Below are 27,029 nucleotides of genomic sequence, written 5' to 3' on the forward strand. Positions count from 1 at the left end.
GAATAAAAGAGGCCGAGGACCGAGGAAGACGGCGTTACCCACTCACATGGTATACGTCCGCCGTTTTGAACTGTCGCGTCAGCTCTCTCACGTCACGTTATAATTTATGTGAACATTTTCATTATGGCATTATGGTTTTATTACTGTTCTGAGATTAATTTAATTACTTTTATTACTGTACTGTTTAATTTTATTACTATTATTATTGTTTTATTATGGTTCCGACTTACACCGAAATTCGGTTTACATCGCATACAAGGGAACGGATCGACCTCGTAAACCGAGTACCCCCTGTAATGGGAAGGCCTAACTCTGGCCTACACTTCAACACAGTAGGTGGCGGTAATGCACCACCCGCCGTAAAACAAAACGAAGAAGAAGAAAAAAGTGACAAGCAAGTGCTGCCACCTGCTGACTCATTTGCCCCCCTCCTGCCACTCTACGTGAACAACAATGTTGCGTAAGGGTCTTCTTTTCGCTGGATATCGCAATCGAGATTGTTTATGAAATAAAGTATCCTGCGAAAAGTTCGATGAAATCCAGTTTGGCATCAACGTTGTAAAAAGCCAAGCTCCGCCCCACTGAGCAAATATCAACAAAGTCACGTTACAGCTCCGTGAGCTCGCCAAAAGGTAAAAAATCTGCACTCACTGCTTTCATTCGTTTGTTACGCGAGCAACCGATAGTTAGCCTCACGTTGTTAACGTCAAAGGTTGTCCGAATTGTGACAGCTTACAAGTACGAGTTTGTGAAGAGACACAAAGACTCATGTTGTTTACACTTCTCGTGTTGAGTAAGAATCGAGATTTTTTTAGCCACCAAGTAGTTAACTGTCCGTGCTAGCAACTCGTCAAAGCTTGTCAACATTTATGTTCCCGTCGTCTGGCCAACAAGCTAACGAGTTAGCCTGGCTAAGACTATGACGTCACTTTTTGTGATTGTATGACGCGACAGTTAGCATGAGGAGTTAAGCTAGCTCCGCTTTGATCGGCGTAAAGCTGTTTCTGAAACTCGAGTCGGTTGGGAGCCTGTGAGTACAAGTACGCGCTCATATGCTGCTCTCTGTGCACACAATTGATAAGTTCGCCAGCATAAACGATACTTGTCGCATGTTGTGTCTCTAGCTAATATGTAAATTGCAAAACAAACACGGCAGTGTCCAACTCTTTGAATAAAGTGTGCAAGGGCAAGGCTTTGAAATACAACGGCGACCTGTTTTAATCACATCTTTATCAAAGACCAATTGCTTACAGTAGCTAATATACTTTATACAATCGCAAGTAGGGCTGGGCGAGCTCGTTTTTGAGAAACACCTGGGTCCACTACACAATTGCATTTCATTGTTAGTCATTATAGGGTTTTTTGGAGAACTTAATGTTTTTGGGAAGGTGATTGTTGGTGAAAAAAAGTTTGAAATCTCTTGAACGCCTCTCCGCACTTGCACTTGTCACACAACAAAATGCAACTCTTAAGTGTTTCACATCATTGATCATCTGTTGGTTAGAGGCTTTCATTGCAAAATATGTTTTTAATGGTTTCCTTTTTGTCTTCAGCTGCAGGAAGTGTGCGAATCTCACCGCCTTTGCTTTGTGACGTCATGTTGCGTGCAGCGTAGGTACGATTGTTCCACTGTCGACACAGCCCGGCGCGGATTTGTTTTTGTGGCTGCAGCATATGTGATGTGGCGTATGTTTGTGATCACCAATGAATTTCCACCTTTGTTGTGTCTGACACCTAGACGGCCTTTTCTTCATCTTCTTCTTTGGACCATGTCAGCGCTGCGAGTGATTGACGGTGACTTGTGAGGACGCCATGTGCTGAGTCACGCTTTGAACTGACGCCGCCTCATCATCATCATCATCAATATCATCACAGCAACATGTCCGCCTCAAAGACGGCGGCAGACATGGATGCATCAACAGCGGAGTCAAAGGTCACCGGCCAGGCTACGAGTGGCGGGAATGACGGCCATTGCGTCGAGCGGGAGGAAGGAGTGGAGTCCACGGCGTCTGACAACGGACCGACGCGCAACGAGACAGAGCAAGACCTGCCGGAGGATGGAGTCACGGGTGAGCTGCGCTCGTTTCCGCTGTCTGCTTCGCTCATATTTCCGCCATGTTTAGCTGATGCCTCACTCAATCACGCTTGAGCCTCTTGCTAGTAACAATTGTCTTTCGCTCGAATTTTTATGATATTCCAGCCGTGTCTTAGTCATCTTTTGTTCCTATTCAGTCCTGTCTTTGAGTCATGTTTCAGTCAACATTGCAGACGTATTTAGTCCAATTCTCAGTCTTGTTTGTGTGCCATTTCAGCCCCATCTACCCACTTGTGTTTCGCTCCAATGCCAGTCCGGTTTGTCCCGTATATCTTCCAATATTGAGGTGTGCGCGTGTGGCCGCAGGTCCCGAAGCGGAGGCGGCACAGAGTTCGTCTGTGGCGACGGCCGACAATTTGGAGGAACTGCAAGAGTCCGGCGACTCTCCATCCTTCTCCATTACTGGTTTGAGTTTCTCCGAGGGGACGACGGCGACCACGGTGGGGTCTCGGGAGGCGGACGACGCGTTTTCGTCGTACTCGGCGGCAGGGGCGGAGGGAAGCTCCCCGAGCAATGAGCTGCCGTGTCTGAAGGGTGACGAGCAGGTGGCAGGTGAAGCTTGCTCACGTCAATGACCCCGTGACGCGGCAGGATAATCGAGGTGGGCCTGAAATTGTCCTCCTGTCCGAAGGGGGCGCCGACGCGCCCGCTGACGCTCCTGCCGACGCTCTTGTTGCCGCTCCCATCGACGCGCCCGCCGACGCTTCTGCCAACGCTCCCGCCGAAGCCTCGTATTACCTGGTCAAGTGGATCACCTGGAAGGAGAAGAAAACGCCCATCGTCACTCAAAGCGACAACGGACCCTGCCCCCTGCTGGCCATCATGAACATCCTCTTCCTTCGCTGGAAGGTACTGCTCCCCCCCCCCCCCCCTCTCCTTTCCTAAACAAAGCATTGCGCGCGTGTCTTGACGTGCACGCCTTTTTAGGCAAAGCTCCCGGCTCACACTGAAGTTGTCACCACAGAGGACCTGATGGCTCACTTGGGTAAGCTGCTGCCCACCACGTCGCCATGACATCATCATGCCCTCGTTTATTGGATAACCTGTGTTGCGTGCATGCGCAGGTGAGTGTGTGCTGTCTGTTACACCCAGAGAAAAGACAGACGGGATGCGGCTCAACTTTCAACAGGTACACACGCACACATTTTTACTTGCTAGCATGGCAAAAACACCAGGCAGAACTAAAGTGTTTCTTTGATTGAAACACGCCAAACGCTTTGAATGTGGTGGAAAGATGAGGCTATCAATGGCCAGACCAAACGCCTGAGTCCCAATGTGGCCGCGACATTTCAGAACATGGGCGATGCCATGGCGGTGCTGCCCAAACTCTCGACGGGTCTGGACGTCAACGTTCGCTTCACCTCCGTCACTGACTTTGAGTATACACCAGAGTGCATCGTTTTTGACCTCCTTGACATCCCGCTGTACCATGGATGGCTGGTGGACCCCCAGGTGATGAGCCCTGCCCGAAACCGTCTGCATTCACGCGCTCTGACAGTTGGACCTGCGCCCCGTGCCCACAGAGTCCGGAGATGGTGGCTGCCGTTGGCAAGCTGAGCTACAACCAGCTCGTGGAGAAGATCATCGACTGCAAACACTCGGTCGACAGCGCACAAGTCAGCGAAGGTAACGCGGTGACACGAGAAGTTCAGCCTTCGGACGCAAAACAAACCCTGGAGATGGCTGAAATCGGCGTTTGCATTCTTGTCAGTTGGATGCATATTTTGATCATCCACGGATGTCATGCATCAACTTTGCTATTTCCAACACATTGCTATGCAGTTGAGCGAGGCGAGTACGTTCAGTCCCGTGTTGCGTGCATGTGCGCAGGTCTGGTGGCTGAGCACTTCCTGGAGACAACAGCAACTCAGCTGTCCTATCACGGCCTGTGCGAGCTCAACGCCGCCGCCAAAGAGGGAGAAATGTGCGTCTTCTTCAGGAACAACCACTTCAGTACCATGATCAAACACAAGGTGGCGCCACACGCACATACTCACCTTCCGCTTGCGGTCGGCACAAGGCAAAGGCAGACTCCACTTTGACGCGCCCTGCAAAAACACGGCCGCTGGAGTGGCGTGACACTGGCACATTTGCCACATAGCCAAAGAAGTGACACCATTAATGAAAAATAGCGCAGAATAAGCAGCCTGAATTGAAATTGACTGCACTCATCCGCGCTTTCTTCCTCACTGTTGGGTCGTGCCGTTGTCCTCGTGGGCTCCCGCGGTCTCGTAGCAAATGTGGGCCTGGTTCCAGTGGAAGGGGCCTTCACACTAAGGCGGCCGCTTTGCCCATCAGGGCCACTTGTATCTGCTGGTGACGGACCAGGGCTTCCTGCGCGAGGAGGGCCTGGTATGGGAGTCTCTGCACAACGTGGAAGGGGACGGGAACTTCTGCAACTCAGACTTCCGCCTGTGTCATCCTCCTCGGAAGGAGGCAGTGGCGCCCCCGCCCCCCGGTGGCCCCCCGCCGCCCTGCGACCAACGGCAGCAGCGCCAAATCGACCAGGTAGCAAGCACAATTTATCAGTCTCGCCGTCAGGTTCTGCACTCATTAACGCACGCTTGACAAACGTGCGACTTGGTTCCCATATTTCAAATGTGTTTGTGCGTGCCTCAGGACTATCTGGTGGCGGTGTCGCTGCAGCAGGAGAGCGGCGGGGGGGCCTCGGGACCGCTCGGCGACCTGGAGCTGGCCCGGCAGTTGCAACAGGAAGAGTACCAACGACAACAACAAGAAGAAGGAGCGCAGCAAGCGGCCGTGCAGGTAAACACATGACACGCACGCTCATGCTTTCGTCTCTTTTCAGACTTTGAGGTCATCCTTGAGACGTGGTTTAGCCGTCTTGTATGTTTCCAGCTTGACTCAGGCACTTGCGAGTTATGTTTTGGCCATGTTTTGGAAGTGAAGCCTGGTTTTGAATCCCAGTCATGTTTTGGCCACAATTTACATGTCAGTCAAGTAGTTGTCATGTGTCAGTTACCATACATTCTGGTGACTTTCAGAGGTCAGAGGCCAGAGGTCAGGGGCCACAGTCAGGAGGGGCAAGGAGAAGAGAAAAAGACGCCGACTGCGTCCTGCTTTAACTCGTTCCTCCATGTAGCGCATGCACGCAGATGCCAGACCACAGTGCTGTGTGATTTTGTTTTCCTTTTTACGTTTGTCAAAGGTCACATGTCACAAGCTTCTCTCACTAGCTTGCAGGCCAATAAAAGCGTTGCTAATCGCTTTCCGCCGTACCTTTGAGACTTTCATGCCGTCTTTGCTTAAAGCACATTTTTATTTTGAAAATAAAATGTTGCATTTGTTAACATTATTTTGTCTTATGATTACTTCCAAATCATACCATTGATTGACCATTGAGACAATTTGGATGCACTCTCAGTTCTATCAGTCAGAAAACCTTGATCATTACTTTACAAAATCAAAAGGATTTGGCCAATTTCAAGTTTACTGAGTTCTCTAAATCAGTCCATTTTCAAGAGACTTTAATTTAATCTAGAGTCCATTAATCTTTGAGTTTTGCACTTTTAGTAGAATGACAAAAAAAAACAGGTTCAGACTTATTTTTACATTCCGACTAAAAAAAAAAAAAGGCTTCAGACCTATTTTTACATCCTAACTTTTTATTTCCACATTATCAAATAGCGACAGAAGGAAAAAGGCAGCGGCACTTTTTTCAGGCTCAACAAGGACAGCAGCATTTCGGCTAGCAGCTGCTAGCGGTGTGCTGTCTCTCTTCAGTGGTTCAAAAAATGTATTGATCAAGTGAAAAACGGCTGTCAATACAATTAGTCACTTTATTCCAGTTAGTTTTTGACTTCCAAAAATAATTGCAGTAAAGAAATAGGCATAATACATTTGATTAGAATTTTTACCGAAAGGTGAGCAGTGGCTAGTTAGCCAGGCGAGCTCCGTCGTTGCCAATGATAAAGGTGTGCTTTCCCACATTGTCTTCAAACAGGTCCTCCAGCAGTCGTACAACCGCAATGTAAACGTGCCTCCTGATTGGCTCCAGTCGATCAGGAATGTAGTGTTGGCCAATCACAGACTGACAAGTTAGTGTAAACGGAGTGTATCTGATCTGCAGGAAACAAAACTTGCATCCTGTAACGGAGTTAACGCCACAAATGTGACTTTAAAATAACTTGAAACAAGAGGCTACATTGCAAGTGTGACCTCAACAGACCTTTGTTTGCCATGTAAACAAAACAGCGACTCTTGGTCATGCTAACATTAGCATTCCCTTCAAAACTACGAGATATGTTTAAGATTGAAAGGACATAAGAACCAAAACATTCAGCTTTTGTCACGTGTGCAAGGTTAGCATAAGGGCTAAAGCTAACAAGCTAGGCTCGTGCAGCAACAAGGACACACAAATGTTTTGGCGCACGGTGCGTGCTTCAGTACCAAACGAATGACGAAGGAAGAGTTCAGAAGAAGGAAACTAAGGATGCATTAGGAGAGGTTGCGCAAGTAGAAGGAGGCGTAAAAACAAGCAGCAACAGCAGAAGCCAAAAGTTGGAGCTGGGCGCCTCAACCGGAGGAAAGCAGGCGGTTGGCTTTGGAGTCACATGATGCCGTTGACCATGTACTGGAAGGAGTCGTAGAGTTTGGTGGTGATGGAGCGCACGGAGCCGTCCACCATTCGCTCCACCAGCAGCTGCAGCTGCTCCTCCGTCAGGCTCATGTGGAAACGCTCCTTCAGGCCGCGGATGGTCCCCGAGCCCTGGAAGCAAGCCAGGTGCGATCCTGGCAACACAAATACGCAAGCGGTGGGGCTCACTTTGCTCTGGAGCCCAAAACGTTTTGTAAGGACGCAAATAGAATGGCGAGCCCGCCGCTAACCTTGCTGCATGATCTCCACCATGTGCAACACCTTGTCCATGTGCTTCCTGGCCGCGATCATCCCCTGCAGCATCAGCATCTTGTAGTAGACAAACATGTCGCCATTCAGGCCGCCCATCACCTGAACACGTCAAAAGCAAGTCAGAACGTCGTCAACCCGACTTTCTTGTTAGATTGCCGATGCGTGCTCACCTCCACAAAGTCGTCGGTCAGCTTAAAGGCGGACGTCTCGAAACCGAGATTGCGTGGAGAGCTGGACAAGATGAAGCCAAAGTCGATGTGAATGATGTGACCTTCTGAGTCCAGGAGGATGTTGCCGTTGTGCCTGCGCGGAAAAACGCAGGAACGGACAGAGAAGCTACGACATCACGTCTGAGGAGCCTCGGCTTAGCTGAGGGGAGAAAATCTCTGACCTGTCTTTGACTTGCAGGAGGTAACAGACAAGGCTGTAGCCGGCGCAGCTCTGCACGAAATTCCTCTGGGCTTTGAGGAACTGTTCGGTGGTGAAGCTGCCGTGTTCCTGCAGGAAGAACTTCAGCAGCGACAGCTGACTCTGCTTGCGCACCTGTTTGAATATTTGCCATCACCAATATGACGGCGGAGACCGAGAACAAGCGAGAACAAGTAGATGGACAAAGTCAATGGGAAGCCAAATATCAAACAAAGAGCGTGAAGGAAGCCAAGGGTAATGCTACCTGATGCAGGGAGACGGCGTTGAGGACAGGTTCAATCATCCCGCTGTCTGATGACATCACCAGGATCTTGTAAGGTTTGATCCACAGAGGGACTCGCTCCTGACGCCAGATGGCCTGAAGGCAACCCAGGCGCTTGTCACACTAATGTACTCACGGTGACATGTCGTCGGTGGGAGGAAAGAAGGAAAAATGGCGTCTGCACCTGTAGCTGGGTGAGCACCTGATAGGCCAAAAGTTCTTGTCTCAGGTCGTCTCCGCACTTGACGATGACGGGAAGGAGATGCCAGCCAGAGAGGTGGCCGTACGGGGACGTCTCCTGGATACGCCTGCACGTACGCACTTGTTGACTTGAGACGACAATGTGTCACCATGGTGTGTGCTGGCGCTGGCGGCCCCAACCTGACTTTGTCCTCCCAGGGCTCTTTGAGGGCGACGGCCGAGGGATCCTCGGGGTCTTTCCTGAAAGAAGTGGGGGTCTGGGCCAGGTTCTCCGACAGGCGGCGTCTGCAGCCCGTGGGACAGGGTCAGCCTCAACAGGGAGAGGAACGGCGCCACGGCCGGCGCCTGCTCACCTGATATCTCCGGCGGCGACAAACATCTCCCTGCTCTCCACGCTGGTCAGGCTGTCCAGCGAAAATTGACTCAGGTTGTCACTGCTACTTGTCTGAACCTCCGCCGCAAAACATGGACAGATCGAACAGGAAGTCGATGAGCAGGCAAACATAGTAAACAGGGAAGCAAGCCGGAAGGGTAAGCAAACAGGAAGTCAGTGGGAAGCCTCTCACCTCTACCTGTAGCTGTCCGATATCGTCGGTGGCCCAGGCGTCATCGTCGTTGTCGTAGTTGTGGACACCAGACAGGCTTCCGCCTGTGGCACCGGCGCAAGCGGTGGTGTCCGCATTGCAGTCGAGGTTGTCGGCGGAGCGGGCGGAGTGGATCCGAGTCTCGGGGATGCGGATAGGCACGGGCGACGTTTCAAAGTTTTCGCACTCCAGCACCTCCACGTAGATGATGTACGGAGCCTGTGGCGCATAAACATGCGGACTCTGCACATGTACCTTTGTTGTGCCACACCACAGATAATTTACAATACCGCTACAAAAAAAGTAGGGGTGTAACGATTCATCGATATACATCGATTAATCGATATAATGCTCTACGATTTGTTGGCATAGATGCTAAACGTAAACATCGATCTATATCGCCCGTTTTTGACCTCGGACATTAGACGCGACTTTATTTTGAAATCCAGTTCATTGATGCTTGCTTCCTCTTTCCGGGAGCAGTGCGCGGCGTGTTGTGTTGTGAGCAGAGCAGGCACGTGAAAGGGGAGCCGACAACTACGCGGCTCCTGGGCTGGTGCTATAGCTAGTGTCCAAGAAGACGAGGAAATTCGCTCCCCTTTGGGCTTCAAGTCATTCGTTTGGAAGCACTTTTTTTTTTTGCATTTGGATTAGAACATATGGTCAAGGTGTAATGTTTACATTCATTATAAAGAACTTATTTTTGTTTTGTAATTAAATAGTTCAGTAATGCACTTGAAAGTTAATGGTATTACAAAAAAAGAAAGAACATTCATTTTTCTTTACTTATATGAGAAAAAATATAGGAATTTGATAAAGTTCAGTGTTAAAAAAAGCACTTTGTATACTACAATACTCTTGTAATTTCCGAAATAAAGAGTGCAGTACCTTGTTGATTTTGCGTATGAATTGTTATAAATCAGGATATTGTTCTATATCGATCGTAGAGCACTATATCGTGATGAATGAATCACGGCAGGCTTTAAGATATCGGCAAATATCGTAGCGTGGTTCGTATCGTGACAAAACCCGCGATTTACACCCCTACAAGAAAGCGGGTATGCTGTGTGTGTGTTTAGCTGGTGATTCATGAGAACATTAAGAAGCCTTCCTTCAGGATATGATCAGCAAAGCTAGCACTGACCTTGTCTTTGGAGTTGAGCACGGCAGCTTGCGTGTGGGGAATCCTGACCACGTGGTGCTGAAAGTCGGACGTGGGCAGCCAAACTCTGGCGGGAAGCTTGTGGTTGAGCAGTGACAGTTCCGAGATGAGACGCTGCGTCTTCTGCTCCTTGCCGGGCAGCGAGGCCAGTCGGCGACCGATCACCAGCAGAGACTTGACCAGCTCGCGCTGAGGACGCAGACGCTCCGGCTGGAGACACATCGCACGATCAGAGTCATAGTCATGACCCTTTCCCTCCCACCCACTGCTGGAGTATTCTTGGGTTTTATTTTGCCAGTCAGGCAAGCGCAGCACTCCAGATGAAGAGACAGACGCGCTAATCCGTGGAGCTAACACTCACCTCCTGCACCTCCACTTTGGGGTTACTTTCTGTCCTGCGCAGGGCACCACCCAGTCCGCTGCACGTGGTAGCGGATCTCTGGTGGCCCCTTGGGGAGGGTGACGCGCCTGGTGAGGAGCATGGCGAAGCTGGGGCGGCGGTGGTGGCAGCGGGAGGCCGTAGCTGGTCGGACAGAATGAGTTTTCGCAGTCTGGCCCCTCGGGAATGTCGCTGTGCCGAGATGTGCATGTCAGACGAGTAGGCGCCCAGCAGCCACGCACACAGCAGCGAGAAGACGATGCTGCCGCTGCAGCGGTGCACCTGTCCAATAATTGCAGGTCAGAACAGCGCCTTGCCACGTAGCGGCGCACCCCCTCCCTCGCCCACTCACCAGGTACGGTCGGATGGCGTCGCCCACCTCGCCATCCATGTGCACGTACATGCTTAGCAGCTGCGGCAAGTAAAAGTCCACATCAGAGGGTGGAAAGCCAAAGAGGCGGTTCCCGATGTAAGCCTGCACGCCGGGCTCTTTTGACTTGAACAGGTACGCCACCGCCATGGACGCATCAAATAGTTTGGACTGGAACAGGCGCAGTAGCCACGACGAGCGATCGGAGGCAGGGGAGAGGTCGCACACGTCTGTCCGCCGCTCCTCGTCCTCCTCTTGGATGGCGCCGTCCTGCTGCTGCGTTTGGACTTTCAGCAGAACTTCCTGGCACGCCTTCAGCGCCACCTCCGTGTCAATCACTGGAACAAGAAAACAAACCAACAAGTTGAGTTCAGCGTTTCAATGTATGTTTTTAAACTAGCAAAATGAAAAGCGGCAAGCAGGAGGAAGGACAAAGATGCGGCTGGCCTGGAGGGATTACCTTGGAGCTCCTTCTCAGTGGGGGTCGAGGGGGCGGGCGCGGGGTCGGGGACGTCGCTGCTGAGGCTGGCACTGCTGCCACCGGGGCTGGAGCTGCGGGGACTGGCGCTGAGCGAGGACGGGCGCTCATCATGGGCCGGCTGAGGGCGGGGCGCTGGGCGCCGGCGGCGCTGCCGACGAGTCGGGCAGTCCGAACAACTCTCGGAATAACGTGATGACGATGAGGATGACGACGAGGCGCTGGAGGGGGATGACGGGCACGAAAAGGCGGTAGGGGACGAGGACGGGGGTGCGGGTGCAGGCGCTGGCGTGTGGCCGGGGCTTAGCTGGAGCAGACGCAGAGCAGGAGAGAACGAAACTCGGGTGTCGGCCATCTCTGGGGAGGACAAGACAGAAGACTTCCTAAGAACGCGAGTCTCATTGGAACCGGGACGCCTGCGGATGTTAACGATTTCCGTTCGTTCACCAAAAAGAAAACATCCAGATCGAATTACATCTTGGGATAAAAGCTAACGCACAGCAATAACATCGGCTAGTCTAGACAGTTTTTGTTTTGCAGGGCTGAAGCGTACTTTGGACTGGAGTGTGATTCGTGCTACCAATGAGGACTTGTCACAAGACAACCAGGATGGAAGAACAGACAAAAACACCAAGTAAGAAATGGCTACACTTTTCTATCTGTTTTTATCTCCATGCGGCCAAAGATTGTGTGGGGTCCAGAATCTCAAATGAAGTAGAGTGGAGGTTTTGGTCTTTGTGGTTGAGGGACGATGGTGGCTTGTATTTGCATCCAATTCCTTGTTTCCCAGTCAGGCCGCCTCTCGATTGGCAACTTTCCACTCCATTACAATGCACAAAAATGTGACGATCAACTCTACGGCTCATTGCTGGCCCAACCTGTTTCAGGCTTGTTACTACTCATAACGTGCTGGCAATCATCTTGAAGGAAAAAAAGAGAAGATAAAAGATAAGAAATGTCTGCAGGTCGTCGGAAAAAGACGCCTACTTCTCTTTAGCTGTCCCAGGACAAATTAGGTCAAGGCTAGAATGGATTCTCAGAACCCTGTGACATCACCGGACAACACATGTGGAGCGCGCGCGAGCACACTACCGTAATCTGGACCGCTTGAATTCCTGTGATTTCAACTCGTGGTGACGTCACCATACCGAAGCCCGTCGTTCTATGACGTCAAGTGACGAGGCGACAAACTTTGTGGCGTCGCGATGTGTTTGCGCATGCGCGTCAGCTGTCGTGATGGTCGCGGTGATGATGAGGAAGGTGGAAGAAAAGATGTCCAACAAACACACGCAATTCAGTATCAGCAAGCTCCCAAAACTGCGGAAGAAGCGAGGACACTGACCGCGAAGGTCGAGCAAATCACTTTCGACGCCCGTGCAGATGCTCTGAGGTTTTCCTTCACAAATACATCCGGATGTCCTCTCACACCGTCAACGTGTCAACGGTTGTCTCGCTGTTGTGTTGCTGTTATGTTGTTGTTTTGCGGACGTGTTGACGATCCGCCGATTTGTTTTCAGCTTGAAGTGACGCATCATCAATCGCCGACCCACGATGCAGCTACGACACACTTCCGGTTTTGGTTGCCATAATAAAAGTAGAACATTTCGGTTTACAACTTATTGATTGCCTCCACAACCGCGAGGTATTAGGGCCCGAGCAGTGACCGCTGCGAGGTCCCTATTGATATTTTCTTAGAAGCTATTATTATTATTATTGTTATTATTATTGTCGTTTCTTTATTGGAGTTGAAAAGATTTCAATTATCAATTAAAGTGATGATTGACTAACCCTAGCGTGTGTCGTTTTCTGTGCATTTTAGTATTATTATTATTATTATTATTATTATTATTATTATTATTATATTTCACTGCGACCCATGTGAGGATCAAGTGGTTTGGATAATGGTTGATTGTTATTATTATTATTATATGATACTTTTTTCTAAAGTCATATTCCGCTTGGAACTCAGAAACGAACGCTCTCTCTCTCTCTCTCTCTCTCTCTCTCTCTCTCTCTCTCTCTCTCTCTCTCTCTCTCTCTCTCTCTCTCTCTCTCTCTCTCTCTCTCTCTCTTTCTCGCCCTCTCTTTCTCACTCGGGAAGCAGGGCACCAAAGTATGACTTAAGACGATGATATTGTACACGAGCACACTTTTTGACCACTTGTACCAGTATCAATGTCAGATATATAAGAGTCATTGTTTTAATCGGTTCCAGATAAAGTTTGTTTTCATCGGGAGGATTTATTGAGAAGAAAATGCAAAGTGACCAACTGTTAGCATAGCTTCTAAGGCTAACAATATCCCTCCGCCCGGGCAGTGTGATGCGTGATTGGCGGAAGGACACACAACTACCAGTGGCCATATTATACGCACGCAGCGTGTCTACGGCTAATTGCTAGCATCTAGTCAAAGAGCAGTTTCAAGCTTTTCTAGTGGAAAAGACGCCACTTTGCGCTTACAGCTTTACTTCAATCGCTGATTTCGGGAACCTGTAAAAACGCACAAAAGGTAAGAGAATGTATGTGAAACTTTTTGAGAAACGGTCCTTTTTAAAATTGCTGTTAAAATTGCGTTGCTGGATTTTAGGCAGCCCGGCTAGCTGTGGTAGCCACGGGGGGTGGGGGGGGGGCGGGGCAACGTTGGAGTGTTTCACGCACTCCGACACACTTAGCATCAAACATTCGGAAAATGCCCGTAATTTACTTGCATGTCAAATAAAATTTCCCCATTCAAGTGCTGTAAATTAGGTACGCCTCAGATTCCAAAGAGTTGATGGACATTGCCAGGCGCATCTTTGCACCAATGATGCAAATATAATTTTTCCAACGATAAATCCTAGGAAAGATTTATCTTATTCTTTTGAAGCCATTTCTGAACTTATGTAATATAAGTTTCATTATATCTTGCAATATGTTTCAAATAAATAATATAATTATAAAATGTTATATTTATTTTTGCAAGTGAAATAATACCTTGAGCTTTCCTGTCATCGCTCGCTGCGCACAGATGGCCAATCATTCCGACGTGTCGACGGAGTCGGAGGAAGAGTTGTCGTGCGATGAAGGTGAACATTTCAAAGTTTGTGATGCTTGTTGTCAGAAATTCATCTTTGATATTTGTTTTGGATGGAAGACGAGGAAGAGGACCCCCCATCGAGCACGCGAGCCTATGGCCGCCGTTCGCCAGAGGTAACGCTCCTCATCGTCATCGGCCGCCTTGGTCGCCAGTGAATCTTGACTTCTTTCTTGTCTTGCCGTGGCATTCCCGCATCCAGCTGTCAGGGGCTCGTCTGGGTTTTTCACTCAACGGCCGGCACATCCCCCCGTTGCCCGCAGGTCAGTGCACATCTCGCTGCCCCTCGCGCTGCCCCTCACCCCTTCTGCACAGTTTTTGCAATTGGCAGTCCAAATCAATCCAACCTCAAAGACACTCCGTTTGTGTTTGGTTTGTCAAAAAGGGTCTCACTTTTCACATTGTTACTCCACCTCGGTTCAGGACTGAGATAAATGCGCGGCACAGTGACTCCATTCAAGAGCAGCACTTTGGCAAACAGTCCAGAATTCTTCAAGAATGAGGCTTGGAGCTGCAGTTGACTGCAAAAGTTCTTGTCTGCGCATTCTTCCAACGCCACTCGCATCACTTTGTGTCAGAGTAAGAAATGCAATGAACGATTTGATTGCCGATTGAAAGCCAACGAGCAAACAACATCGCAATCGGAGATGACTAAGGACCATTTGCGCCAAAAGCCGCATTGGGGTGTTGAGGCGTCGTTTGCCATGGCAACCTCCGAAGTAAAGCTAACCTTTCAATTCCACTTCCCATAGGGGGCGCCATGGAGTTGAAGCTACATTTCCATCCCAGCGGTTCATCCAGCGGCTTCGTCACTGTCCGTGCAGCATCGCCTTCCCTGTCTGCATGCGCCGCCGACATCAGGGGTACGTGCGCGTGCTGGCCGCCGTCAGTCTCTGTCAACTTTTTGAACCAGGGCTGCGCGCAGGCGCGGTCTTGGGACAAGCAGCTCAGCCGGTTTTCAAGGAGCCCCAGAACAGCGCCATTACCCAGAAGACACTGCTGCATTCCTCAATGCCCGGATCTTTTGCTGGCACCAGCAAAGATCATATACCCAAAGGTATGACAATGCCGCAGGCCGAAAAGCCGACGCATGCTAACATGGCCTGACTCGGCTGTACATGTGTGTTCAGGTCTGGCTCGACCTTTGAGGTGTACGGTGTGCATATCTCAGTACAAGTTGGTCTCGGAGCTGCGAGGATTCGTTTGCGTAAGTGACGCTGAGAACAGAGTGATGACGAGCACTGCTCGACAAAATCCGTCCAAAGGAAACGGCTGCTCGCCAACTCGTGTGCTTAGCGGCCCGCTCCCGCTTTAGTTGTCCCTTTGTTTTAATGAATGGCGGACAAGGGGATGAAGAGTCCAGACGCCGCTTGAGCTAGCACCAAACGTTTCAGTGTGTCATTTCCAAACAATGACCTCTGCGACCTTTCAAGGAAATCATACGATCCCGTTCCCGCTGTACTCCTTCTCGTCCGCGGGACGCCACATGGCTAGACTGGCGTCGCATGCGTCTGCAATATGATGGTCACGCATGACGACGACCTTGCTTCCTCCCATCCAGTTCTGCAGTCCCGTCGTCGCCGAGAGCCTGACGCAGCTCAAGATGATCAGAAAGAAGAAAAACGACAGGAAGCGCCATAGAAACCGAGCCAAAAATGCCGGCAGAGAGTCAGTGGCAGCCGCCGTGAGTTCCGCCGTGAGTTCCGCCGTGAGTTCCGCCGTGAGTTCCGCCGTGAGTTCCGCCGTGAGTTCCGCCTGTGCGCCTGAAAACTTAATTGATCCGCGTGACCCACTTTCCCAGACTGCCGGAGTCAGCCGCACCTCCTCACCACGCCCGGCCGCGGCGGCTGCGCCTTCCGACCCCTCGGCGGGCCCTGCCCGCTGCCCCGACTCCCCTCAGCTTGTTCGGCCAGAGCCCGACCTTGGGAAACTGGTCATTATGGTAGACGACTTCTACTACGGACGCGACCCGGGAGGCGGCGCCGTCAGCGACCACAGCTACACCCGGCGCGTACATACTGGACTCTTCCACTGCCTGCAGTGCCAAGACATCGTTGGCAGCAACATCCAGTGAGAAACTTACGGCCGGGTTCCGTCCTGATTTGGTTAGTGTGTCAGCCTTTTCATGTCCACCTGTCACCCTTCCCCTCCCCAAGGCTGATGTCCCACTTGAAGACGCACATCGCCAAGATGGCGGAAGAAGACCGCCACATGGACTCTGTGTCTTCTTGTCCTCACTGCTTCCGACGCTTTAGCTCGTCGTTCAAACTTGAGTGCCACGTGGAGACTGTGCATACGCAGCGCGTGACCAACGGTCAGTCACGCCCGGCCGGCCTAGTGAGTGATGGCGCACGCCACGTCAGCGCGTGACACTTGCCCACTTTTGTTTCTGTTTGTGTGGCAGCCAAGTGCGATATCTGCGAGCTAGACTTTGCCACAGAATCTTTATTTCTGCAACACATGAAGAACACGCACAAGGCTGGAGAGATGCCCTACGTGTGCCAGGTGGGATGCATGTTGCTTTGTCAACAAAATACACGGCAAGACCCCAAAAGCGTTGAACGTATTGAAAAAGCGACGTCTTGCAAAGCGGACACTAGGCCCAGCGGCTCATTGTGCTTCCGTGTGCCACAGGTGTGCAACTTCAGGTCCTCATTCTACTCTGACGTGTGGAGTCACTTTGAGGAGTTTCACGCCGACACCAAGAACCTGCTGTGTCCGTACTGCCTCAAGGTTCTACACAGCAGCGCCTTCTATTTTCAGCACTTTGCCAGGCATCAGGTGACAGGCAAATCCACCATTAAAAAAAAAAGACTGAAAACGTGGCCGTGACTGACTGACTTCAACAACGTGTGTTTTCAGAGAAAGTTTGTGTTCAGCTGCAAAAAGTGTCGCCTTCACTTCCTTTACGGCAAAGAGCGCCAACAGCACCACGACCTGCACCACGGAAGCCACATCACGCCCACCCAGGTCACGGGACTCAAGCCGGGGACCAAGGTAGTCCCGCGGGACCGTGCGCCGGCGGCTCCCACCCGCCATTTCCCTAGCCCCTCCCTCTTTCTGTGCGTGTAGGTGACCGTCAGGACCTACTCGGTGGTGGCAGGAGCCAAATGTGAGGAGGACGCCGGCCGAATGGTGATCCCATGTAAGGTCAGTGGGCCCGAGACGTGGTTAGACAAGATAAGACGCCTGGCCATCACATTCTTCTTTTGTGCTGCAGGTGGTCGACGTGGAGGCAGTGCCACCCGCATCAAAAGCTGCCAAGAACAAGTCAAGGGAGGTTTTAGATCTCGTCTTGTCCAACCTCAGCAGGTACTCAGGCCTTTGGAATGGCACCTTTGCTCATGTCCTGAATCAACGTTCATTCATTCTTTTTCGCTGGCACGCCTTCCTCAGCGAGGATGAGGTGTCACGCCGGCGGCTGGGGCGCTGCCTGGAGTGTCGGATGTCCATCGGCAAGTTAAGCGCTCACTTCCCGTCTCGCGTGCGCTGCTCGCTGTGCCCGTTCGCCACCTGCTGCTCCACTGCCTACGCCAACCACATGATCAGGTGGGTGCCCCCGCCATCGCCACTTGCTGGCGGTGCCCACTCGCCACTCATCCTCGTGTCCCCGCAGAGACCACACGGCCCTGAAGAAACAGCCACACTTTGACAGCATGTTTCGCCCGCACGTGCGGTGAGTGCCCACATCTTCATGTGCAACTTTGTGCTCCCGCAACATCTCGTTCATTTTTTTCTAGCACGCCTTGTTACTGTTGTTTGGCTTCAACCACAGCTTTTTGAGGTTCTACAGAAATGCCCTTGCCTGGCCCACTTTGTGTGTTGATGTGTGTCAGGTTGTGGAGGAAGCTGCACTGCGCGTCGTGCTCTTACGTCACCCAAGTGGGAGATCAGATGGCTGTGCACCTGGCCGAGTGCCCCGCCCACCTGTGCGTCATGCCAGGTAACAAAACTCGCTCGCCATTTTAGCGTGTACTGTGCCAACATTTTGTCTCGTCGGGTGCGAGTGTGCCACTTTTGAACCTATTCTTGATGTTGAGATGAGAAGGCTGGCAAGGTGCGGCGCTTCGAACTGACCACACACGATTGAGACCTCTTGCTGACGTGCTCTTGTGACCTTGCAGATCCTTGCAACATGGTGGGAACCCGGACGGAAGCTACAAGGCCTCCTGACAGGTAGGTTGTGCTGATCAGAAGCCTAGAGATGGCGTCATTGACTGCCGTCTCTTTGCATCAATGGCATTGGCTGGAGACGGGATTAACATGAGATTTCAATTTCTGGGGGTGGGGTGTCCTTCAAGTAGCTGTGGTGTGAAATCATCGGGAGGAGCATTCGTGGCCATCGACCACGTACAGCCCAGCCGGGCCTCAGGCCAGCTGTCGCTCAAACCGCTGGACTCTCCCTACGTCCCGCCCTCGCCGGCTGCCATGACCATCAAGTTCATCAGGCCTCAGCTGCCACTGGGTCAAGAGGTGAGACGAACGGGACTTGTCTTGAAGTCCTTTTCTATTTGAAACGCCCTCGCTTGTATATTTTTCTTTTTGAGCTCAACTGGTTATATACAAAGTATACATACCTTGACACCTGACTCCGGTGCTATCGTCCCAGCCTGTTGCCGCTGCTCCTCCTCTGCTTCCTGCTGCCCCGCTGGCGGCGACGCAGGAGAGCCATCTGCTGGCGGAATGGGAGTGGCGTGTGGCCACCTGGGCGCTGATCCGCCACGAGCAACAGCTGCGCATCTGTGAGAACGTGCTTCTGCGGTCGGGCGCCCGGGTGCCACCCGAGAGCGCCCGCGAAGCCGAGCACCACCGCCGCGCCGTCGAACGCCTGTGCCGGCACCTGCGGCCTGGCTGCCCCGGCGGACGCCTACCCAACAAAGTCCTGGACATGGTCATGGAGAAGAGCACCGCCTTCATCCTCTCCCTATGCTCCCGTGTGAGTGAACTGCCCAGTCGTGGCACCGCCACCATTCTCCGCTATGTCAGTCCGCCTACCGACCGTGACCAACCATGACCAGATCCAGAGCGAGAGTCTGCGGCCAGGACGCGTGGGCTTTATGGACGAGCTGTCGGTGTTTGTGGACGCCGAGATGTTTGCCAGGCGCAACGGGCGGGCATTCCGGCTGGAGGGCTCGCCGGCACAGACGCCGCTCTTCGACGTGGTGCTGTCGGCACTGTCGGACGGAACCTTCCTGCCACCCATGCTCTTCTTCCGCGGGGCACCAATGGCCCTTCCCGTCGGCTTCCCCAACAATGTGTTGCTGGAGGCCCGCTGCTACGGCTTCACTGATTTCCGACGACTGCAGCTGTGGGTGCGCAAGGTATGGCCCCCGTGCTTCTCAAAAAGGAACTTCTTGTCTCGAGGCGGGACGGCCACTTTTTTCTTCTACCTAGTAAAAAAACAAAATTCATTGCCGGCGCATCCCATTTGGAAAAATGAAAGTCGGTTCTTTCCAGCTGTGATGAACTTGTGGGGCTCCGCCGCAGGTGTGGTGCCCGCGCTTGTGGCCGTACAGCAAGTCACTGCTGCTGGCGGACGTCCATCGGGGCCACATGACGGACGGGTTCAAGGCCCTGTTGAGCGCCGCCTCCACCGACGTTGTCCTTATCCCCGCCGGCTGCAGCTTCCGCCTGCAGCCGCTGGACGTTTGCGTCAAGCCCGTTCTACTCAACTTCCTGCAGGTTTGTGTGAGCGCCCGCCCCAAGACAAACAAAATCCTGCCAAAGGGGACAAGCCTCCAAAATGGCGACACCTTGAAAAACTGGATTTCTTTTTTATGGCTGTGACTCGTGGTGCTTGCAGGTCCGTTGGAACCAGTTGGTGGCGCATGGCGGTCTAGAGGGTCTGGGTCTGGACCAGCTGGCCCTGATGTTGGCCTGCTGGGTCAGCGAGGTGACGTCCACGCTGACGTCGGACGTCAGCATCTTGAAAAGGTTTGGAGACTCCTTTTGTCAAGTTCCATCTTCGTTTCTACCGTCCCAAACTCGCGGTTGGCAAATGTTGCCGCCAAAATTGATGTCGGTCACTTTTGTGCCATCCTGAGATCACACTCAGTTGTTTGTAAACGTTTGCTTTTGTTTCGACTCGTCCCTCCGTCGCGTCCAACTGACATTGTTGCTGTGGCAACCACCTCCCCTCAGGTCCTTTGCGTCCGTGTGTCACCTGCAAAAGGAGCAGACAGACGCCGAGCAGTTGATCCAATTGCTGACCGCCAAGCTCAACGTGCCCCTGGAACTCTCTAAGCCTCCTGTTCTGGGTCTGGACCCAGACCCTCCTCTGGACCCTGCGCCGGATCCCGCTCCGGTCCCCGCTCGTCCCACCAAGCAAGTTCGGCTTCTCCTGGTGGTGCACAGCGACCAGCGTCAGAAAAAGAAATTGAGCCAAGAGGACAGCGACCACCCCGAGATGGCATGACCTCAGCTTTTCTGCCGCGACAATGCCATTGTCGGCGATTGGTTTAGAATGTTTCACTCATTCCCGAGTGCCTGTTCACTACCTTGGAAAGTTTATTGGACGTTTTCAGACGTGTCTGGGCCCAGGAGAAGGGTTACGAATTCCCAGCGAAGCCTTTGTGACCTCGGCAACACCTAGTGGTCGTATGCAGCATTACACCATGTTACTGTTCACTTGAGATTTTCAATTTGTTTCCTCAATTCTGAGAATGATTAAAAATTCTTTTTCTGAAGGATGACTTCCTGCAGTTTATTTCTCCCCCCCCCCCCCCTGTCAGTCTTTTGCGTATTTAGATGATTAATTGTTGCATGCATGAACCAACCATTTTTCCTCCTGCTCAGTCGCACACACAGGCGTCCAGTGCGTGTCGGAACTTCTGACGTCCTCCTCCTGCCGCCACTGCTGCTGCTGCGGTTAAATTTAGCGTCTGTGAGAAGACGGCTCTTTCCCAGCATGCCCTCAGGAGGACGCCGGCGTGACCAGCTGCATGATGGGAACCGCATATGCGCACTTTGACCCCCCCGCTGTGCTCTTTTGTCTCACGGGACTGTCACATGACTGCCACATCACTTCTCTCTTTTTTTTTTTTAACTTTTCGGGAACTTTGTATTGTGCTCTTTGCGTCGAAAGGAAACCCAACATGGCGCCCACATGCTTTCATGGCATGTTTACAGGATGCACGCAGGCCCCACTGGGGAGTAAGACAACTCCCCGCTCCCTTTGGGTCGTATGACACCATGTCCTGTCATCAGTTATCTTCATTTTCCCACGATGGGGTTCAGCACAACGTCGACTGATCTCCTCATTCATTTCAACAGGCTCTTGAATTGCTCTCAGACTACCATGACATGAGGTGTGTCAATTGGATTCATGTGTTCATCCATCCTTCCATCCATCTCGTCATTGTGTGGCAGGAACTTTGACCTCATCATGATGAATAAATTAGTCATCATCAGCGTCAGGTGCTTAGGCCTGAGAACGGAAAATAGAAGAATGACACAGGAACTGCATGTGTGTTTTGAGTCTATTGTTGACCGTCCAGCTGTGCTGGAGTGAAACAAAGAGCTTTTTGACAACCCCCCCCCCCCAACACACAAAAGTTTGCATTCCAAAAGGGGATGTCGAGTCACTCCAGTTGTGTGCACACTGACTGGTCTTGATTTGATAAGCTCCGTTAGCTAGCTAGTTTGTCGTTTTTGAGTCGATGTAGTGCCTGCATGTGCACTTTTGGACGAAGAAGAAGAACAAGGTCAGACAACTTTTGGCGAGCCCCCAACAAACTTGGCAGGAAAACCGCAAGAGCCACTATGGACGCCACCCCCGTCCATCTCCTTCCATGCTGCCCCGCCCCCTCCTCTTTCTTGTACTTGAAGACTCACACACACACACACACATGCAACAAGTCAGTGCAGCATGTCGTCCTTGTGTGTGTCTGCACTTGCCCTCATCCTCTTCATCACAGCCGGTGAGTTCTGACTCCTATGTATGTATGTGTGTGGGTGGGTGTGCGAGTGCGAGTGTATGTATGTGTGCGTGTGTGTGTGCATGTGTTTGTGTGTGGGGGGGGGGTGCATGCACTGATCACACAGAAGTATAATACTTGTTCAAATTTGTCTGGTGAGTGCGTTAAAAACTTAGCAAAGTCTCTTTCTCTCACTCACTCACACACACACACACATACACATGCACACACAGCATGATTTGGCTGAGCGGGGTGGGGGGTGATCACTGTCTGTAACATCATTCATCACACCAGTGTGATGGGCAGCAGTGTGATTGATACCTGATGACATCAAGACACACCCACTCTCTAAATATAATCAGTATACTTCACTTCCAATCAGTGAATGTGTGTTTGTGTGATTCATCTAAATGTTTTCTCAATATGTCCCGGTTAGACTCCTAGTTGTGTTCCATCCACTTATCAGGTGTGTTGCATGTGTTCAGGTTGTGATGCTGAGGCGACCACGTCATCCCCGGACTACGAGTACGATGACAACTCCACACTACGATACAGCTTTTTCAGTCAGTTAGCACACACACACACACGCAAGCACCCAGATGCATGTCGTGCCTTCTGATGGTTGGTTGTGTGTGTGTGTGTGTGTGTGTGCAGGTAACACAAGCAGCGATGACTTGGACAACTTCCTGAAGGACAGGAAGCGCCTGCTGGACTCGCAGGAGGACGAGGACTTGGAGGAGCGGGATGAAGAGGATGTGGGCGTTACCACGGCAACATGGCAAGCACACACAGAGAAGGGTGGAGTCTCGCTCGGCAACGCAGCTTCATCCACCTTTATCTGCCCGGTGAGTGCGACAATGACCTTTAGGCGACCCCCGCAGCATATTCAACATCGGATAGGTTAGGTCAGGTGACCTTTGCTGAGCCGTGCGCGTGTTTGTGTGCCTGCGTGCAGATGGGCTGTGTCGCAACCGTAGTGTCCAAACAAAAGCCAAGCGGGTGTGCTGATGCCGACATGCTTACAGAGGCGCTTGTTGCTTGACTTCCTTTGCAGGGCGGGGTGATGATGATGACGGTGGTGATGATGGTGGTCATCATGGAAACACACACGTGACACGGTATCACCCCTCCCACCCAATGACCTATTTGTCAAAGTTGCCTTGCCTCTCTTGGAATGATGTGCCATCAAAGCGCATTTGAAGAAAAGAAACAAGCACCGAATTTTTGCACTTGTGTCAAAAGTTGATATGCATCCTTCCCTGCGCCAGTGTGTGTGCGCGCGTGTGTTTTGACAAACAATAAAGTAAGTCTGACTTTGTTGTTTCCTACTTGAGCTCTTGAAATGCGCATCCGGAGCACTTTTGCAGGTGAATAAAAAGCGTGAGATCTTCTTTGGGATTGGAGCTAGCTGCTGCCCACACGCCCATCGGCTTCATTTTGCTGTCTTTTCCTCCCTCAGCGTTGATACTCGCACATGCGCACATGCAGTCGCACGCACACAAGGATCCTGCGGCGTGCGTTGACGGGCGTGTCGGCCGCCCACCTGCTGCGCCCTCTTTTTTTTCTTTGCTGTTTGTCTGACACAAGATGATGACAAGAAGAAAGAGGAGGAGGGGAAGAAGGCAACGAGGATGCCGGCGGGCGTCACGCGCCCCACCCGAAGGCCTTGCTTGACGTTGAATAAAAGGCAAAAAAACAACCTTGACGCGATTCTTGTGGGCGGGGCCAAGCCCACCTCCGCTGAGGTCAAAGATGACAACAAGCTGAACAACTTGAAGGTGGGCCACATCGTTTGTCTTCCTGATGAGGTCACGCCAGCGCACACGCCAATAAACACAAGTACATACATGTGTGAGACAGCAACACATTGGCACACAGAAAATCATACACCACAGGTGACACAACGCCCTCTGACCTCTGTCAGCCTTTGCGGTGTGTCACCCAAGCAAAGCATGTTAGCTTTGCGCTAACTCACAGATATTAGCATTTTGGGCTCCTTCTGCGAGACGTACTGCGTGACGCCTCATCTCGTTCCTGGAGAGCTCAGTGCTGCAGGTTGCGGCACAACGCCAAATTCCGACTTTGCGGTGTGGTTTTCTGAATTTGTTTAACTTGTATTGAACCCGTTCAACTTATTTTGGGACAGACACACACACACGGCCACACACAGACACACCCAAGTAGAGCCGTCCAGCCCGGTGGTCATCCTTTCCGATGGACCAAGACCGGCGAAGGAAAGGAGACGGCGCAATTGTGGCGTCGGCTCACCTTGGGGCGACCTATTGAATATGGAGCAGGCGCCGCCTTCATCCATCAGACGGCGGCCAGACGCCACCCGGCGGACGCACTTTTGCTGTGAAGACGTGAGCGATGACGTAGGCTAGAAGGGTGGGAGGGGGAGGGTGGGGAAGCATAAAGGCCGAGGCGCCAGAACGCCGCCGCACACCGCGGCGACACCGACCACGAGCAGACGAAGAAGTGACAAAAGCTGGTCAGGTGAGAGACAATTTGCAACTTTGACTCGATGTTGCTTCGCAGGCGCCAAAAAGCCATGGCGGCCCAATTCTCTGTTGTTGCCAGAAGCGTCTTTGCAGATTCCAAAGTATGAGGAGGAAGGCAGCTGTGCAGCGGATGCATCTTCACGTGGGAGCGGCCACTGCGTGTCCTCACAATGACCGGCGGGCGACCAGTCCAAATGTTCTCTTTGCTTTTCAGGTGTAATGGAGAGTGTGCGCGTGTTCCTCTTCCTCTATGTGTGCCTGTCCCCGTTGACAGTCCTGTGCCGGGGTCAAAGGTCGGCTACCGACACGCAGATCCCGGCCGCGCCCGACCAAGACAAAATCTTTCAGCTCACAAAAGATGACGTGGTCAGTCAATTTGTGTATACGTGTGTGTGTGTGTGTTTGTGTGTATGTGTCAGCCCACTTGCTGTTTTGGAGCTCTTTTAATTTTGATCAATGAGAAGAACCACTTTGTTGTGATTGGCGGTGACCACGCCCACAGCGGCACAGACCTCCCTCTCTAACTGACTGATTTGTGTCAAGTGCAATTTTGCAGTCGTTAAGAGTCAAACAACTGCAATCAATCAGGCCACAAAGTCTTTTCTGCTCATCAACAGACCGCCGACATGGCAACCGATCATGAGCCACACGCGCTCACCGCAGGTCATTGTCATCTCTTTTGTGTGTGTGTCTGTGTGTGTGTGCGTGAAGGCGGAGGTGCTGCAGGACTTCCTGGACGAGGCGGAAGGTGGCACGGGCCTGTCGCTGCAGAAGAGGGCCAGCGTCATCCCTCGGGTGAGAATGCCGCTGACAGCTGTCACTCACAGCACAGGCAGCTCGCCGCCACAACAATGCGGTGGGCGGGCCCTGCTTGATGCATGCTTCGCCTCCAGGGGGCGCTTGCTTCGCCAGGCTGCGCTAACGTGATTGTGGCTTTTTTGCCATCAGTGCGACGTGGGCGAGCGCTGCGCCATGAAGCACGGCCCCAGAATCGGACGACTGTGCGACTGCCTGCGGGGGGCGGCGTGCAACACTTTCTTCCTGCGCTGCTACTGAAGGCCCAAAGGCCCGAAGGCCCACCCGTGAGGATGCCGGCATGCTAATCCAACCACAGCACTTTTAGGACGATGTTTTGCAACACTCGACACAAAAGTCTTCTGTTGTCCGGCGAACCGTTAAAACAATGCTGACGGGCGGGGATGGTCTGATGCTTTTCTGGCTTGAATTACAAACTCAAACCAGTTTTGGGTACACCCTTTGTACCGTGTTTGTGCCACCTTCTGTTGATTAGAAAAGACCAGAAAAAGGCAAGTCCAACTTTTTGGGGTTTCTTCATTTGCTAGGTTTGGCTGCATCGCACACAACAACATCGAAGACCATGTCCCGTGGCCCTAAAAAATTTCGACCTCTTGCCACAGCCAAGTAGAATCAAGAAAAGCAAAGGGTCGCGTTGGATCGCGTCTTGGCGTCCTCACGGGTGTCGCGCAGCAGGCAGCGGCACCGTTTGCTGCTCGTTTGCTTATTGCCTGTCAAGTGTCACCTCATGTTTGTTCAATAAATCTCCTTCACAAAGATGCACGTGTCACTCTGAGTCCTTTCAAGGAGACAAACCCGGTATTGCTGTTCCTCACAGTACACAATGAACTGAAATAATTCATCGAATACTCCCCAAAACCTTTATGTATTTTCATCTACGAGGGAGGTCACACTCACACAAAAAATGAACACAGCGGAAACGATGCGCGACACGACACACAACACAAGAGCTCAGTGCTGCCAGCTGCCAGTTTGTGGCGCAACGCGGTACTGCGGCTGATCGACGTCGCGATGGATTTCCTTCACGGCCGCCTCCTTTATTTGAAGTTAGGGAGTGGAACGCAATGGGCCAATCAGAGACAAGCGATCGGGTGAGGTCGGGCCATGTTGCGAAGCTTCTTTTGATTACTTCGCCTCACATGCCGCTTATCAAGTGGCTGGCATTTACTGTGACGATAAGACGCCTTCGTCACAGGCGCACAAAGGTATTTATCTCCCACCAAACATGAACGGACAAAGTGGCCTTTTCGCAGCACTTTCAAAGGGAACCTGACACCCTAGCCAGCGTGTGTGTGGGTGCACACTACTCTTGGAAGAAAGAAACCGTTTCCCCTTTTATGGGGATTTGAATGAATCTATTATGAAATATCGTTTTTATTTCAGTAGACGCTGCAATGGATTAATGGCATTGCTTATGTATTTCATTGAGGATAGGTGATTTCAGAGAAACAAATTGTATCTCAAGGCAGCACTTCATCATTCTGATGATGATAACCGTGTTTAGATAACTCTAAAAGACAGGTGTTGATCAGTGTAAGTTTGCAGGCGAGGACAAACGTCTCTCACAAGGTGGCAGCACTGCAAGGATGTAAAACTCGAAAGTCTCCCCCCCCGACACACACACACACACACGGTCGTACTAAATGTAACATGAAATAAGATTGTTGTTGTGTTCAAGTCAGAAGCTAAAAGGAAATAGCTATACACCAGTGTACCGCTATCGTATTTAATTGAGGACGAATAAAAGCTGAGAGACGAATCGTTTCGTTAAGAAATGTATTGGATCGTCATCACTACTTCCGGGTCAGTCGTCAAAATAAAGGTTATTGCAGGCAAATATTTTTAAATCTGGTTGATTTTAAGGGTCTATTAAAAGGTGTAAAATAAACCTTTT

The 27,029-nt window shown here is 51.6% G+C and overlaps 4 protein-coding genes across 21 annotated transcripts; 3 read left to right on the forward strand and 1 right to left on the reverse strand.

The window, feature by feature from the left end:
* Positions 1-386: 386 nt before the first annotated feature.
* On the forward strand, positions 387-5,411 carry mindy1 (MINDY lysine 48 deubiquitinase 1). Of its 9 annotated transcripts, none has more exons than XM_061267242.1 (13): positions 387-632; positions 1,554-1,615; positions 1,739-2,069; positions 2,402-2,647; positions 2,727-2,944; positions 3,023-3,080; positions 3,160-3,224; positions 3,389-3,547; positions 3,619-3,721; positions 3,926-4,068; positions 4,394-4,603; positions 4,715-4,861; positions 5,101-5,411. In XM_061267242.1, exons 3-13 carry the CDS (start codon positions 1,880-1,882, stop codon positions 5,179-5,181), a joined length of 1,620 nt encoding a protein of 539 aa, XP_061123226.1. In that variant the 5' UTR covers positions 387-632; positions 1,554-1,615; positions 1,739-1,879; the 3' UTR covers positions 5,182-5,411. The 9 variants fall into 9 exon arrangements, with proteins under 9 accessions (XP_061123226.1, XP_061123233.1, XP_061123229.1 ...); XM_061267249.1 differs by having other exon boundaries at positions 1,554-1,611; XM_061267245.1 differs by having other exon boundaries at positions 1,560-1,615.
* Positions 5,412-5,877: 466 nt separating this feature from the next.
* LOC133144486 (phosphatidylinositol 4-kinase beta-like) lies at positions 5,878-12,404 on the reverse strand. 2 transcript variants are annotated; one of them, XM_061267217.1, is made up of 14 exons: positions 12,173-12,404; positions 10,813-11,187; positions 10,335-10,690; positions 9,965-10,264; positions 9,586-9,813; positions 8,424-8,660; positions 8,211-8,302; positions 8,038-8,142; positions 7,841-7,964; positions 7,639-7,752; positions 7,357-7,508; positions 7,136-7,268; positions 6,944-7,064; positions 5,878-6,847 (listed from the first exon to the last, which is right to left on the reverse strand). In XM_061267217.1, the coding sequence occupies exons 2-14, from the start codon at positions 11,183-11,185 to the stop codon at positions 6,666-6,668; spliced, it is 2,517 nt and encodes an 838-aa protein (XP_061123201.1). In that variant the 5' UTR covers positions 11,186-11,187; positions 12,173-12,404; the 3' UTR covers positions 5,878-6,665. The 2 variants fall into 2 exon arrangements, with proteins under 2 accessions (XP_061123201.1, XP_061123200.1); XM_061267216.1 differs by having other exon boundaries at positions 8,211-8,308; positions 12,173-12,403.
* A 493-nt stretch (positions 12,405-12,897) lies between these two features.
* On the forward strand, positions 12,898-20,588 carry pogza (pogo transposable element derived with ZNF domain a). Of its 8 annotated transcripts, none has more exons than XM_061267201.1 (25): positions 12,898-13,338; positions 13,792-13,894; positions 13,963-14,018; positions 14,105-14,165; positions 14,655-14,765; positions 14,828-14,959; positions 15,033-15,109; positions 15,464-15,646; positions 15,704-15,972; positions 16,059-16,216; positions 16,307-16,407; positions 16,537-16,683; positions 16,765-16,899; positions 16,975-17,052; positions 17,123-17,214; positions 17,299-17,451; positions 17,519-17,578; positions 17,739-17,845; positions 18,027-18,078; positions 18,204-18,375; positions 18,512-18,838; positions 18,921-19,223; positions 19,390-19,584; positions 19,706-19,836; positions 20,044-20,588. In XM_061267201.1, exons 2-25 carry the CDS (start codon positions 13,837-13,839, stop codon positions 20,315-20,317), a joined length of 3,432 nt encoding a protein of 1,143 aa, XP_061123185.1. In that variant the 5' UTR covers positions 12,898-13,338; positions 13,792-13,836; the 3' UTR covers positions 20,318-20,588. The 8 variants fall into 8 exon arrangements, with proteins under 8 accessions (XP_061123185.1, XP_061123184.1, XP_061123186.1 ...); XM_061267200.1 differs by having other exon boundaries at positions 13,837-13,894; XM_061267202.1 differs by having other exon boundaries at positions 13,837-13,894; positions 18,207-18,375.
* A 3,648-nt stretch (positions 20,589-24,236) lies between these two features.
* On the forward strand, positions 24,237-25,893 carry cart4 (cocaine- and amphetamine-regulated transcript 4). Of its 2 annotated transcripts, XM_061267284.1 has the most exons (5): positions 24,237-24,314; positions 24,534-24,685; positions 25,031-25,114; positions 25,268-25,401; positions 25,663-25,893. In XM_061267284.1, the coding sequence occupies exons 2-4, from the start codon at positions 24,539-24,541 to the stop codon at positions 25,373-25,375; spliced, it is 339 nt and encodes a 112-aa protein (XP_061123268.1). In that variant the 5' UTR covers positions 24,237-24,314; positions 24,534-24,538; the 3' UTR covers positions 25,376-25,401; positions 25,663-25,893. The 2 variants fall into 2 exon arrangements, with proteins under 2 accessions (XP_061123268.1, XP_061123267.1); XM_061267283.1 differs by having other exon boundaries at positions 25,268-25,893.
* Positions 25,894-27,029: the final 1,136 nt, after the last annotated feature.

The sequence above is a fragment of the Syngnathus typhle genome, linkage group LG20 (genome assembly GCF_033458585.1).
Source record: "Syngnathus typhle isolate RoL2023-S1 ecotype Sweden linkage group LG20, RoL_Styp_1.0, whole genome shotgun sequence".
Classification (NCBI taxonomy): Eukaryota; Metazoa; Chordata; class Actinopteri; order Syngnathiformes; family Syngnathidae; genus Syngnathus; species Syngnathus typhle.

What these genes read in the sequence shown, in the direction of transcription:
- mindy1 (XM_061267242.1), top strand. Translation starts at nt 1,880, where the DNA reads ATGTCCGCCTCAAAGACGGCGGCAGACATGGATGCATCAACAGCGGAG. An exon ending in GATGGCTGGTGGACCCCCAG is followed by an intron (nt 3,548 to 3,618) that starts GTGATGAGCCCT and finishes CCGTGCCCACAG; the next exon opens with AGTCCGGAGATGGTGGCTGC. An exon ending in AGCAGCGCCAAATCGACCAG is followed by an intron (nt 4,604 to 4,714) that starts GTAGCAAGCACA and finishes TGCGTGCCTCAG; the next exon opens with GACTATCTGGTGGCGGTGTC.
- LOC133144486 (XM_061267216.1), bottom strand. Translation starts at nt 11,185, where the DNA reads ATGGCCGACACCCGAGTTTCGTTCTCTCCTGCTCTGCGTCTGCTCCAG. An exon ending in ACGCCATCCGACCGTACCTG is followed by an intron (nt 10,265 to 10,334) that starts GTGAGTGGGCGA and finishes ATTATTGGACAG; the next exon opens with GTGCACCGCTGCAGCGGCAG. An exon ending in CTCCTGCAAGTCAAAGACAG is followed by an intron (nt 7,269 to 7,356) that starts GTCAGAGATTTT and finishes TTTTCCGCGCAG; the next exon opens with GCACAACGGCAACATCCTCC.
- pogza (XM_061267201.1), top strand. Translation starts at nt 13,837, where the DNA reads ATGGCCAATCATTCCGACGTGTCGACGGAGTCGGAGGAAGAGTTGTCG. An exon ending in AGCTGCGAGGATTCGTTTGC is followed by an intron (nt 15,110 to 15,463) that starts GTAAGTGACGCT and finishes CCTCCCATCCAG; the next exon opens with TTCTGCAGTCCCGTCGTCGC. An exon ending in TGCAGCTGTGGGTGCGCAAG is followed by an intron (nt 19,224 to 19,389) that starts GTATGGCCCCCG and finishes GCTCCGCCGCAG; the next exon opens with GTGTGGTGCCCGCGCTTGTG.
- cart4 (XM_061267283.1), top strand. Translation starts at nt 24,539, where the DNA reads ATGGAGAGTGTGCGCGTGTTCCTCTTCCTCTATGTGTGCCTGTCCCCG. An exon ending in AGCTCACAAAAGATGACGTG is followed by an intron (nt 24,686 to 25,030) that starts GTCAGTCAATTT and finishes GTGTGCGTGAAG; the next exon opens with GCGGAGGTGCTGCAGGACTT. An exon ending in GGGCCAGCGTCATCCCTCGG is followed by an intron (nt 25,115 to 25,267) that starts GTGAGAATGCCG and finishes TTTTGCCATCAG; the next exon opens with TGCGACGTGGGCGAGCGCTG.